This window comes from Psammomys obesus, unplaced genomic scaffold (assembly GCF_907164565.1).
Source record: "Psammomys obesus unplaced genomic scaffold, mPsaObe1.curated_primary_1811, whole genome shotgun sequence".
Taxonomy (NCBI): domain Eukaryota; kingdom Metazoa; phylum Chordata; class Mammalia; order Rodentia; family Muridae; genus Psammomys; species Psammomys obesus.
The window spans coordinates 18622493-18636576 of NW_026591598.1; the positions used below are offsets into that span (position 1 = coordinate 18622493).

General features: G+C 51.0%; 1 protein-coding gene across 5 annotated transcripts in view; it reads right to left on the minus strand.

The window, feature by feature from the left end:
* Crocc (ciliary rootlet coiled-coil, rootletin) overlaps positions 1–4065 on the minus strand; it is a 36101-nt gene extending 32036 nt beyond the window's left edge. For all 5 annotated transcript variants that reach the window (XM_055610935.1, XM_055610934.1, XM_055610933.1 and 2 more), the window contains exons 1-3: positions 3876–4065; positions 3209–3350; positions 1259–1413 (exon numbers count right to left, since the gene is read on the minus strand). In XM_055610935.1, coding sequence (XP_055466910.1) covers positions 1259–1413; positions 3209–3350; positions 3876–3935 — 357 coding nt within the window. In that variant the 5' untranslated portion in view covers positions 3936–4065. The remainder of the gene's footprint in view (positions 1–1258; positions 1414–3208; positions 3351–3875) is intronic.
* Positions 4066–14084: the final 10019 nt, after the last annotated feature.

Sequence of the window (14084 nt, forward strand, 5' to 3'; positions counted from 1 at the left end):
GGATGAGAACAACCTCATTAATTGCCCCAACCTGTCTTCCATGCCAGAGTGGCCACAGGGCACCTGTCACCTGCAGGCACAGGCTGCAGTATCAGGGAATGTGTCGTACAACCATAGCCCTAGACCAGCAGTCTCTGTCCAGCTCCACCGCTGACCTTGGGCCTAGCATGCTCCTCTTTGGGCCTCAGTTTCTCCATCTGCTATAAGGCAATTGCTAGATTCTTGTGCTCTCTGTAGACCCTCCCCTTCCAGGAAAGGTCTTCAATATAATTTTCATCCAACCTCCAGGTAGGGTCTCACCCAAACTGTTTCAGGCACATAACACTTAGAAGACCAGGCTATTTGTGCCAACATATGAGGGGAAGATCTGAATGGACACAGCACCTCTGGCCCCCAGACCACACAGAAGAAAAGGGACCTCCCACCTATCCTTCCCCTCCTTGTCAATCAGGGGGTCATGTGAGCTTCAGTTGCTGGAGCTGGCACCTAAAAGGCAGTCCCCAGGGGACTGGCACTGTGTCTTGGGCCAAGAAGGGTCTAACTAACCAGCAGGCTGGTTCTGGCCCATTAATAGTACCAACCCAGTACTCCTGCTATCCTGTCTTTCTACCCCCTGCAGACTCTAAGAAAAGAATTCTGTAGTGTCCTTAAGGTGTCTGCTCCTTAGCAAGCCCTAACAAGTCAGAGGCTTGTCTGAGCGGGCAGACCAGGACATGGGCACACCCCACCACCAGAGGGTGCAAAGAAACACAGTACAATACACAAGCCTCCATACAGACACGGCCTCCCAGTAGCACTACAGCAGCCAGCAGGCTCTCTGCCCGCTCCCCAAACCAGGGCAACACACAGCCCTGGCCTTGGAGCAGACACCAGAATTCTTGTCTTCACTGGCTGTGTGACACCAAGCATGGTGCTTTGTCTCTCTGGGCCTCTATTTTCTCCTTGATTAAACGGGTATTACCAATTTTGGTATATTAAATATACAAAACTCAGTATATTTTAGGCACAGTGTAGGCATTCCATACATGCTAGCTAGCTACTATTATGACTAATTTCCCCAACCATCTGCACACACACACTCCATCCTTCACCTAAGTCTTATCAACCTTCAACCACCAACTCCCCAAGGTCACCATGAGCTCGAGGCCATTCCGGTTGGCAAAACTGCAGTATAAAGCAGGTGCCCATCCTTACATGGTCTGTGGGCCTGGTCAGGGATTGCCCTACCTGACCCAAGCCCAGCCCCAGCAGCACTCACCCTCTCACTGACAGCATTGTACTTGATTGCAAGCTCATCTCGCTCCGCACGACTCTGGGCCAGCAGGTCCTCTACACGTGACAGCTCCTGCTGAAGCAGCTGGTTCTCCTCCTGCAGTGACAGTAGCGAGGCCATCTTTGGGACCTGGAGTGGGGCTGACAAGGGACAAGGGGCTGAGGCTGACTTCTGCCTAGGGTGGAGATAGCCCCTGAAGGAGTTCTACTTATTTCTGGGACAAGACACTGGAGAGGGACCCTCTGAGAAGTCTGACTGAGTGTGGCCAAAAAAGCCGAGGAACAGGAAGGTTGGTGGGAGAGGCCAAGAGAGATTTATGTAGAAACAACTTCAGCTGGTGTGGCCACATCCACAGAACATGCAGGAGGGAGGCTTTAGGCAGGAGTCTAGAGAATGTCCCACCCTGGGGACACAAAGCTCTGAATTCTGTTCCTTCCTTTTCTGAGGACTATTCTTCTCAGGGCCTCAACTTTACTCATCTGTTAAATGGTGAAACAGTAATCAGGCCTCACCAGGAAAATGGTAAAGCCTTACTCTAGGGCAGGGCTTCTCATAACTTCGCTTTGTTTCCTTGTTTTGGTTTTTTGAGGTAAGATTGATCACCCTACATTGCCTGAGCTGGTATGGAACTCATGATCCCCTCGGCGGCCCCCCAAGTGCTGAGATTTCAGGCAAGCACCATCACACCCAGTTCTCCCAACACCTCAAAAACCAGGGCTTAAGACAGTACCGGGGTGTGGTAGTACACGCCTATTATCCCAGCACTCTGAGAGGCAGAGGCAAGGGGATCTCTGTGAATTCGAGGCCAGCCTGGTATACAAAGCAAGTCCAGGATAGCCAGGGCTACACAAAGAAACCCTGTCTCAAAAAAAAAAATAATCTTAACAAAGACAGTGGTGGTTGGCTTGCATACTGACCCTGAAGAAGATGGGTACACACTGCAGCCTTCTAGCCATGGAGGAGAGGGGAGAGAAGGTCATTAACACACCACACACCACCACCCCCCCCCGCTCTGGGGACTCTCAGCATCCCTGGCCCAACTCAAAGAGAAAAGAGACTGCAGCATCCAAACAAAGAGCAGAAGCAGAACAGCTGCCAGCACTCCACCCCCCCAACCAGCCGACCTCATGTGCAGACACTCAGGCTGCATAACCAGGTCATGCATGCCACACACCAGGGCCTGCAGCCATCAGCTTTTGTGCCTAAATCATCAAGCCTTTGCCGGGACCCCACCCCCACCCCTAATCTTAGTCTCAAACAGCTCACACCATCCTGGTAGGAAATGTAGTATTTGGTATTCTAATCTGAAACAGTGAGGAGGGAGGGTTTGCACCACCCTCCCCTCCAGCTGTGCCACATGGGGAATAAATAAAAGAAACATAGGCAAACTGCATCTCAGCATCCATTTTCTCCTCCGTAAAGTAGATTCCCTTCAGCTGGGCATGGTGGTACGTGCCTGTAATCTTAAGAGGCTGAGGCAGGCGGATCTCTGTGAGTTTGAGGCCAGCCTAATCTACAAAGTAAGTACAGGACAGCCAAGGCTACCCAGCGAAACCCTGTCTCAACAAACAAACAAACAAACAAACAAACGGTAGACTCCCGCCATCTCCTGTCTCCCTGTGTGTACTGGGGCTGGGGACATGGCTCAGTGCATACATAAAGAACACTTCCTACAAAAACATGAGTACCTAAGTTCAAATCCCAGCACCCATGGAAGAAGCTGGGCATGGACCTCCAGGCACCTGTAACCTAAAAGCTAAGCGGGGAACAGACAAGAGAATCAGAGGGACTTGCTTGCACATACATGCTGTGGTATATATATGTCCAAACACACACACACACACACACACACACACACAGCACTGCTCAGCACTATCTTTGTCTATTGCTGCCGAGAAGGGAGAGGGAACCCTGGACAGGATAGGGAGGTGGCACCTGGGCTCTCAGGCTGGGAGAGGTTGCGGGTGATGATCTCCCTGACACAGGCAGGCTGGCTGGCACCCTGGGGGTCCTGGGCTGGGTTCTGCACACTCAGGCTCTTCTCTTGGTCCGGTCCCAGGACACAGCTCTCCAGTGTCTGTGAGAAGAGAGTTTTCAGGGACTCTAGACCCCTGGCTTCTTGGCCTGAGAGCTGGGCAAGCCCTAGAGAACTCAGGAGCCCCGTTGTCTGGAAGGTAAACTGCAAAGAGGCCTGGCTAAGAGTCTCCCCTGGGTCTGTGGCCCCGGCAGGGCATGAAGGGCGGAGAAGTAAATCAAAGCCACAGTAACTCAGGAGCCACACAGAGACAGCCCAGGCTGGGGGTTAGGAGATGGGGTAGGGGGATGGGTAGCGCTCCAGTCCATCTCCCACCATAGTGGGGGAGGACCTTGCTGTGCTGAGGCTAGTAATCCCTAAAGGAGGGGCCCTTCCCCCCCTGCCGCACACTGGGATTAGGGAGTCTTAGCAGTTGGCCTGTGTGGCCCCCTGGAGCTGTGGATTGCAGGCCAATAAATATACCTACCCCACCCCTCCCTCCACTAACCCACCCTCACCACTCCTATTGGGTCAGTTATCCTGATCTGCCCTGCCCCAAACAGGGTAGACATAGCCCTCAGGACCCACCTGGTTCACAATCTCCAATGCCAGCTGGGCCTGCAGGGATTCTGCCGGCCCTCGGCTCATGGAGGGGGGTCTGTGGATACCCCGCAGCCCCCCTCCCCAAAGCACGAAGTCCGGCTCAGCTACATGCGACAATGCACTAACACACCAACAACGCCAGGCTGCTGGGCTGAGCGCCCAGCAGATTAAGCTTAAATCCGGTGGTGCCCCCACGTGACCATGCAGGGAGTGGGGAGGGGTTCCGATGGGAGAGGGGTGGGGAGAGCATTGAGAAGCAGAGATGCTTCTCAATGTGAAGGGTTGGCAGAAGCTCTGGGGTCCAGCCAGCACCAAGGAGCAAAGACAGCAGAGGAGGGCAAAGCAGGGAATGTGAGTGGAAGGTAAAAAGGGAGGGGACAGATTCCCCCCCACCTTCCACCCTCCCCAGCCTGTGGGTCCTGAAGACTTCCAGCCCAGCTGCCAGAGGCGGGAAAGGCCAGAGTCCCCAGTCAATGGAGTATCTTCCCTGACCCAGAACGGACGGGCTCACGTGGTTTGCTCAGAATGCATCCACATGCCCTACAGGTTGGAAGCAAAGGAAGCTCTGACAGGGCTAGGGATTGAGTCCCTCCAAACCCCACCCCCAGCTGTGTCCCAGCATCCTCCTGTGTAAGAGCTGGTACTACTGGTGCTCCCTTGAGCTGTCTGGGAGCAAAGCGTCTGCCCTGCCTGTCAACAGCACACAACAGAGTGCCAGTTCAGAGTGAAAAGTAGGTAAACACTGTTTTCACTCACTAGAAAGCACAATGTGCACAGTCCCTGGGCCCCAGAGTTCAAGAACTGTTTCCCTCCGTGCAGCAAGGAGGCTTTGAGGCACACTGGTAAGGGCCTGGCATGTGTTAGCAGTGTGACCCTGGACAAATTACCTCTCTGGGCCTCAGCTTCCTCATGGGAGTCTTCATGGGAATTAAAATGTGCTGAAAGCAGGAGGGGTTCGAAAGCACACAGAGCAAGGGTGAGCTCACCGAAGCTTCTATTAGCACTACCTGCTCCTGCTCTCCAGGTCCCTTGGTTCTTGAGCATGTCCACCTGAGCTCACCAAATCCTCATATCAGCCCATTTCCAGATGAGCAAAATGAGGCTCAGAGGGGTGGGGAGGTCTCACCTACGCAAGGTGAGAGTTGTAGAGAACGCTAAGCCTGAGGTTCACCCCCACTCTTAGGCCAAACAGCCTCCCCAGAATGCCTAAAGAGGAAGGCTAGGCCTCTTGCTCTTCAAGACCTGATGCTATATCCAGGTCAGACCCAGGGATACAACAGGTACTGAATAAATGTACATCAGTCCAGACTGGATCTCTCCTTCCCAACTAAGGAATCCATCCCACAAATGGAAATGCAGGAAACAAGGTACACCCGGCCAAGAAGGTAAGTGCCACCAAGATGCTATGGCCAACTATCCAGATTTCCAGTAAATCTAAACCCATGACCAGAGAGCTGCCACTCAGCACTGCCCTTCTTCCAAAGAGTCTCCACAGCGCTCCTCCAGGATGCAACACCAGGCCAGGGAGAGCCTCAATCACCCTGGGCCATGATGTCCAGCCCCTAGGTGCCCAGCTCAGCACAGATGAGATCACAGATGGGCTTGGAGAGTGGAACAGAATCATTTTGTCTCCCACAGCCAGTGTCCGAAAGATCAACTCGAAGGGGCAGGAGGCTAGACCCTGGATGCTGGGAAATACCAAGCTCACCAGTGTTGCTAAACCCTGTGAGTGTGCACTGCTTTGCTCTCTGCAGCTTCCTTCCAAGCCTCAAGAGGGTAGGAAGAAAGAAAGGGAGGGAGGCAGGGAGGGCTCCACCAGCCAAATTCCTCATGGGAATCTGATTGCTACAGCATTACCTACTGGGGTTCTAATGTGGTCTGCCCCTTCCCAAACTCATGGTGAAATATGGTCCCCAATGAAAGAGTTCAGAGGTGACGGGCCCTTTAAGAGGGGATTAGGTCAGAGGGATTAAAGCCTGACTCAGTACTGTAGTTTACTTATATCAGTGTGGCTTGAAGGTGTGGTGGTTCAGGTCTGTAATCTCAGCACTTTGGAAGCAATGAAAGAAGAATCTTGTGTTTAAGGACAATATGGACTGCATTAAGAAAGACAGCACCGCACCGTTAAGAACACTGGCTACTCTTCCAGAGGGGCTGGGTTCGATTCCCAGAATCCACCAATAACTACAGTTCCAGGGGAATATGATGCTTTCTTCTGATCTCTGCAGGCACCAGGCATGCAGACATGGATGCAAACAAAACTCACAGGCACATAACATAACATAAATCTAATCAAGCATTAACAAAATCAGTAGGCAAATCACTTACCACAAAAGCATGAGGACTGAGGATCTGATCCCGGGCACATGTGAATACAGGGTAGGTTTGCTAGCTAGTTTTATGACACAAGCTAGAATTATCTGAAAAGAGGAAATCTCGGTTGAGAAGATGCCTCCATAGGATCTGGCTGTAGGGCATTTTCTTAATTAGTGATTGATGGGGGAGGCCCAGACCATTGTGGGTGGTGCTATCCCTGGGTTGGTGGTCCTGGGGTCTATAAGAAAGCAGGCTGAGCCAGGCTGTGATGGCGTATACCTTTAGTCCCAGTGCTTGGGAAGCAGAGGCAGGTGGATCTCTGAGTTCGAGGCCAGCCTGGTCTACATAGTGAATTCCAGGACAGCCAAGGCTACACAGAGAAACCCTGTCTCAAAAAACAAAACAAAACAAACAAACAAAAGCAGGTTGAGCAAGCCATGAGCAAGCCAGTAAGCAGCACTCCTCCATGACTTCTGCATCAGCTGCCTCCAGGTTCCAGCTCTGCTTGAGTTCCTGTCCTGACTTCCTTCATTGATGACCACGATGTGGAAGTATAAGCCAAATAAACCCTTTTCTCCCGTAGTTGCTTTGGTCGTGTTGTTTCACAACAGCAATAGTAAGCCTGACTAAAACAGTAGGTATGCCCACCCACCTGTAACTCCAGCACCGGGATGCAGAGAGGGGCTCCTCAGATCAAACTGTATAGCTAGAGCAGCTGACTCCTGACCTTGGCTCAGCAGGAGACCCTGCCTCAGTAAATTAAGTGAAAAGTACCCGAGGAACACATCTGACATCAACCCCTAATGCAAACATGTGTACCCACACATATGTGAATACACATGTACACACCGCACAGACACATGCACATGTAAAAACTTTTTAAGTGGCTGTTAAAGGCTGAGCCCAGCCCTCTGCACTCCTGTTAAGTTTGTCTTCTGTCTTCCCACAGCTTTATTAGCCCAAGCCCCTTGCCAGATATGGTCACCCACTGATGGCCTATCCTTCAGCATCCTGAGTTAATGAACTTCTTCATTTGTAAATTATCTCGTCTTAGGACCGGAGAAGTGGCTCAGTGGTTCAGAGCACTTGAGGCTCTTGCAGGGGGCCTGGGCTCTGTTTCCAGCACTCACAGGGTAGCGTAGTTTGACACCCTCTTCTGGCCTCTGTGGGCACCAGGCACAAACGTAATACACATACATATATGCAGGCAAACACTCATACACGTAAAACAAAAATAAAGGAAAAAAACTCTCCAGTCTTGTGTATTCCATATAGCAACAAAATGAACTGACAGCAAGTGACCACCATGACGCTAATTTTGGCCAAGCCTCCTCGTAGGTGGGCTTTGTCACCTTACACCAGTGACTTCATCCCTCTTCACCCCAAGTCTGTTTTCTTTTCTGTAGAATGGGGTGCCAGTGGTGCCTGTTACCACCAGAAAGGTGAAAAAAGCTGTGCTCCTGAATACGTATGCCGGATAGGGTCATAGAGGGTCAGATAGGGTCATGTGGTCAAGTTCTGTCCAGTAGAATTAAGACAGAATGTGTCGCTTTGGAGCAATCAGTGACTTCTTCCCAGAAGGAACTGCTTCCTTCCTTCCCTGCCTGTCAACTGGAAGAAGGTAACTCCAGGGGCCAAGAGGATGCCAAACCACAAAGGCTTTCAGTCCTTGGCTCATTCCATAGGAAGCCACCTGTCAAACACCCAGCAGGACATCATTTGTAAGCCTCTGAGGTTTGAGGGTCATGTGATCCCATGAGCTAGCGTTACCTTAATTACTCCTGCAGTCAAACAGGGGCAGGTGTTGCCTATTGTTTTGCTGTTTGCTGTTCACCCCATTCTTCTTAGTCCCTGGTTCTTCCTGGTGACTACTGCCGGCTTTACGCCTCACTTCCTGACCCTCAGCCACTGTCTAGACGGATAAGCAGATCCTTCGCACTCATTCCCTTACCCACTCTTGTTCAAGCTCCAAACCTACTATTTGCCACCCCTTGCCAAAAAGCTCGACAATTACCCAGGGAGTCCCAAACATAGCAGCTTTTCCTACCACTTACCTGCTCATTTTCTCTGGCTAGAAACTTCAGGAAAAATATTGAACCAACCCGACCATGATCCAGGCACTGTGGTCTATATACTCCATGAGAAGGTACATTCTAGCCACATCACAGATGGTGACCCACAACTCAGTGAAGGTAAATAACGTTCTCAAACTCACAAGCTCTGAGGAGTTGAAGCCACAGCTTCAGGTCAGCCTGAGTCTCTGGGTCATTTTGTTTTAGTTTGTTTGTCTTTCTTTTTTTAATTTAGTATTTATACAGTATTCTGTCTGCAGGAAAAAAGGGGCACCAGATCCTATTATAGATGGTTGTGGTTGCTGGGAATTGAACTTCGGAAGAGCCATCTCTCCAACCCTCTCAGTTTTTTGTTTGTTTGTTTGTTTTTGAAACAGGGTTTTTCTGTGTAGCCTTGGCTGTTTTGAACTCACTTTGTAGACCAGGCTGACCTTGAACTCTCAGCAATCTGCCTGCCTCTGCCTCCCTGAGTGCTGGGATCAAAAGCATGTGCCACCACAATAGTTTGTTTTTCAAGACAGAGTCTTAAGCATGCCAGGATGGCCTCTGATTCACTATTTAGCACAGAAAAGCCTTAAGGTTCTTCTAACCATCCAAGTGCTGGGATTTTAGGTGTACACTGCCATAATTATTCTGTCCTGGAGATGGAACCCAGGGCTTTGTGCATATCAGGCAAGCACTCTACCAACCCAGCCCTTCTGTTTCAAAGTTTTAAATAGTTTTAAACAGCAACAACTGCCATTATGTGGCCCTTGCAATATGTGCCAGGCACACCCTGGTCTCTAATGTATATTACATAAGCCACTGCTTCTTATGAACTACTAAAATGGCTTCCAAGGTCTCCTGCTTCCTCTTTGGTCTCCCACCTCTACTCCACTCCATACAGTGAGACCCTGTCCCTCTCTGCTCAAAGCTCCCCACTTTTCCCAGCCTGAAAGGCCTGAGTCTGGCCCCAGCCCTCCTGTCCCACCACCTCAATTCCTTCTTTCCCCTCCATTTAGTCACACTGGCCTTCTTGATTCTTCAAACACAGCAGCCATGCTCCCACCACACACCTTTGCACCTGCCATCCTCTCTGCCTGAGACCCTCTTCCTCCTCCTCTGTCCAAGACAAAGGAAGTGCTGCCTGGAGATCAGCATCTGGGAGAGCTGGCTTGGGGCTCCCAGTTGACGCGGTCCTTGCCAGTAGTGATTCACTGCTTACACTGCTATCTCTCCAGAGAGCAGGGACCAAGTCATCTTTGTTCATTCCCACATCCACAACCCGAAGCGCTCCGGTTGTCGAAGAAATGAACACTGAGTCGAGCAACGATACAGGCTGAACATCCCTAATCTGAAAATCTAAAACCTGTAAGTCAGTGCTACAAGTGGTCCATACCTAACTTCATGTGACAAACCACAGAACACCAAAGATGTATAAAGTTACTGCAGGCCATGTGGGTAAGCGAAACCCCTCCAGTGCATTTTGCTTTGATTTGGGTCCTGTCCCCACAAATCTTTTTATGTATATGTACATATCAAAAAAATTGTTTTAAATGAAGGACTTCTGGGATATTTAACCTAAACAGGAAATTAAACGAGGGTGGGGGATAATCCCCTTAACTTTGGCTGAGGATGCATAAATCTCAGCCGTGCTACACAGCAAGGGGTCACAAGACACCAGTAAATACTAGGGGTCCAGGCCAGGCCGTGCCCCCAAGGGTTAAGGGTGCCTACTCTCCGAAGGCCCACTCAATCAGGAGGAAAGGGTACATGAAGAGAACGCGTGCTTGGGAGTCTCCCCAAAGAGCCACTCCACACAGCCTCTGCTAGTCTTGGAATTGCTTTGTGGGCTCAACAGGAAAACAGGAAATCTTAAGTAGACAACTGGTATTTCCAAGGCCTCTCTCTGAGGGTTCCCACTCTCCAGACAAGTTCGGACATCTGTCCAGGGGGCTGGCTACGCAGATCTGGGGTGGAACAGACATCCCTTCAGACTTGGGTTTGCAAAAAGCCTGGAAGGTCTCTCCAAATTCCAGCTCCAGTGCCGTTGGCTGGGCCCATCCTGAAAATCCCTGAGTGGAGACCCAAATCTCCGCACAGGCTCCTGAGGCCTCCCCATTCTGGATTGCCCAGTGATCCCGCTGGGCCTGTTTGCTCGTGCACTATGAAAGCCTTTCCCGCCCAACCGAGATCGTCTAAAGGGAAGAGGAAGAGCAAACCACCGCAGGGCCAGGCCGGGCACTCAGGAGGGCACAGGCAGTGTCTTACGGCTGCCCGTGTCCTTCCCGACTGCTGCGCCCAGTGGAGCCAGGGCCCCCCGAGGAGAGGCTTCTGGGCCGCAGGCCCCGGGCCTCAGGCCCCAGGCGGGGAGACTCCAGTGGGGACGTACCGCCGGTGCGTTCTCTTCCCGCCTAGACCTAGCCCAGCCCAGTCCGAAGGGGTCGCCGGGGCGCTGGGAGACCCCAGGACACCCACACCGCTCCAGCCCGCCTCCTTAGCCGGGCGCACCCGCCCCGTCCCCGCCCCGCGCACGCGCGCCTCGGGTTCCTACCTTCGCGCGCTGCCGCCGAGGCCGAGCGGGCACAGCGGAGGGGCGGGACGTGCGCGTGGGGGCGCGGTCAAAGGCGTGGCGACGTAGGAGGCAGGATTAGAACGGCGGGAGGGCCCGGGCAAAGGGAAAACCTCAGCGGCGCGGGGTAGGAGGCGGGCGCTTAGGACAAGGCTCCAATGGGCGAGAGCGAGACCCAGGCGGAGTGAGCGCCTCCTGTGGGAGAAAGACGCTACAGGGGGGAGCGTGGGAGGAGGGGAAGGGGGAGGGTGGCAAGGCGTGCGCTCGCTCCACCGTAAAGCAGGCGAAGGGGCGTGGCTGAGGCGAAGCAAAGCGCCCGCGGGGAGGAAAAAGGCGCTACGGGGCGGAGCCATGGTCAGGAGGCGGGGCTCAACCGGGGGCGTGGCCGAGGCGGCGAGAGCGGGGCTCAGCAAAGAAAGGCCCTCCACCTTAATTTGGAGTCTTGCTGTTGCACCAACCTTGATTTCTCTGCACCAACCAGAACTCCATCGTCGGGAAGTGTCCCAGCTGCAGGGGCCCATTGAAGACTCTGTGTTCTGGCCGAAGACAGCGACCCTCCGGGCCACAGGAGCAGTGCCCGACGGTTTAAAAATCTGACCCCTGGGAGATCCTTTCCTGATGGTGGAGTGGTCCTGCTGAGCACTCTGCCCTGTATTCGCTTGTAAAATGGTGGTGCGGACTGGGGGGGAGGGCTGGCTTAGTGGTTAAGAGCGCTTATTCTTGCAGAGGACATAGATTCGATTCCCAGAACCCACCCACATTCATACAGGCGAAACACAAACACATAAAATAATAATTAAATCTTTTTTTTTTTAATGGTAGTGCCCTGATTGCTGGAAGCTCATCTGATTCTCCTAGATGGAATAAAACTGAGAACCAGATCTTCTGAACATCTGCTTGCAGGTCTTCTGTCCGTGTCTTCAGAAATAGTACCTTGAAGGATGGAGTGTTTGGCTTGAAAAAGTACCTTTACCTTTATGGGTTTGCATTTGGAAGAAAAGCACTCAGCAAGTTTTTTCCAAATGGCACAGGCACTCAGTGAGAGGCAGGCAGACCTGAGTTTGAGGCCAGCTGGGTCTACATAGTTACTTCCAGAACAGCCAGACCTATATAGAGAGGCTCTGTCTCAAAAAACAAAACAAACAAAAAACTCCAAAGAAAATAATAATAAAGAGACAAGCCAGCATTTCAGAAACCCGAGCCCAGTAGAGCACACCTAAATCCCAGGAGCTGGGAGGCAGAGGCGGACTTGAAGATCAAACATCATCTTTAATCACTTAGTGAGTTTAAACCCTGCCACACAGAAGATGACACCAACATGTTGACTTGAGCTGGAGGTGGTTCAAGGGTGAGGCCCCCTTCCTGCTCAATCATCAGAATGGGAGTTTGGACCTCAGCACCCACAAAACAAGCCTGCTGCCAGCACACACTGTTAACTCCAGCTTTTCTAGCCTATAATCATGCACACACACATGAACACCTTTTTAAAATGTTACTTAAAAATAGTAACTATGCTCTATCTTTAGGTACTAGTATGCCAGTTCATCTCCTAAGTGTAAAGTATAAATGTTATTTCTTTGAAAAGATGGCATATTGACTGTCTTCAAAAAGTTTTTTTTTTTTTTTTTTTTTTTTTTTGAGACAGGGTCACACACTGTAGTCCAGGCTGGCCTGGAATTATTTAGCCCAGGTTGACCTCAACCTTGCATCACCTTGCCCAGCTTCTGTCCATCTATCTCTGTCTCTAGCCACCTGTAACAACCGTGAGATGTAGTTTCCTCTATCTCTATAGAGAAAATTTTACATATTTGCCCTTCCAGTGCCGAGCAAAAGAGCATGCATGTATGTATTTTGGGTTCTGTCAGTGCTGGGGCTTGACCACGGCTCTGCACATGCTAGTCAGCACTCTACACTAAGCTCTGTGCAGTACTCTAGGCTTCTTTCCTAGCTGCCCAACCTTGACACAGCTTAGTGATCACTATATAGCACACTTTTTAACTCCTCTTCCCCAGGGATCTAGTGAGTCACTGGACAGATGCACATTTATGTAACTTCTCAGCTGTTGGAATGGCTTCCCTTCATAGTGTGTGAAGGCGTGTCTCTGTATTTTCAACTGTCCATCCTGTGCCAGCAGAGAGCTAAGTGTTAGCAGGATGTTGGTATTATTCTTGGTTTTGTTTTATTTTATTTTTTTGAAATAGGGGTTTCTTTGTCTAACTTTGTCTACTTGCTTTGTAGACCAGGCTATCCTCCAACTCACAGAGATCCTCCTGCCTCTTCCTCCCAAGCGCTGGGATTAAAGGGTGTGCCAACCCCCCATCCCCAACCCCACCCCCCGTGCTATTGTGATTTCTATGGCCCATCAACGGGCCTTCTATTTTGTAAACAGCAATCTAATAGATGTGTCAGGTGTTGGCTCACTTCTGATTGGTTGTAATAAAGAGCCGATGGCTAATAGCTGAAGCAGGAAGTGGAAGACAGAACTTCCTGGAGAGAGAGGGATGCTGGGAGAAGAAAGCATATGTGGAGATTTGGAAGCAGATGTAGGAGACAGACAGACAGACATAAACAGCAGCAAAGAATTAACCACACGGTGGGTAGAATAGTCGGGTTAAATCTAGATGGTAGCTGGGAAGCTGCCCCAGCTAAAGGCCTAAGCTTTAAAGTATTTAAAAGTCTTCTTGTCATTATTTATACCACTGGCAGGTCTGAGAAAGTCCCTCTGTACTCTGCAGACACTGCTCCTGCTATAGCTCACCCCAGAGAGGCCTTGACAAACATCCGATGCCCTCTGCTGGCCTCTGCGGGCATTAGGCAGGCACAAAGGTGGTGCCCAGATATACACAAAGGCAGAATATCCTCATATACAAAAATTTAAAATAAAGTGGAGGGCAAATTGAGAAAAACACCTGACATGCAGGAAAAAAAAAAAAGTGTAGTGGTCCTAGTGCCAACAAGGGGACAGCCTAGATCTAAAGCCCGATCGGCTTCCAGAAGCCAAGCCCTGACCTCAGAACACTTTTAAAAATCAAGTGGGGCAGGAGAGATGGCTCAGTGAGGACCTGACAGCTCTTTCTGAGGATCCTGGTTCAGTGTCCATCACCTACTTGAGGGCTCACGACTGTCTTGGGGAATCTGACACCCTCTCCGTCCTCCTTGGCCACCAGGCACACGTGCTGTACAACCATATATATTTAAGTAAACACCCATACACGAAAATACACAGAAAATTATGCCTGTGTGTATCCATGAGTG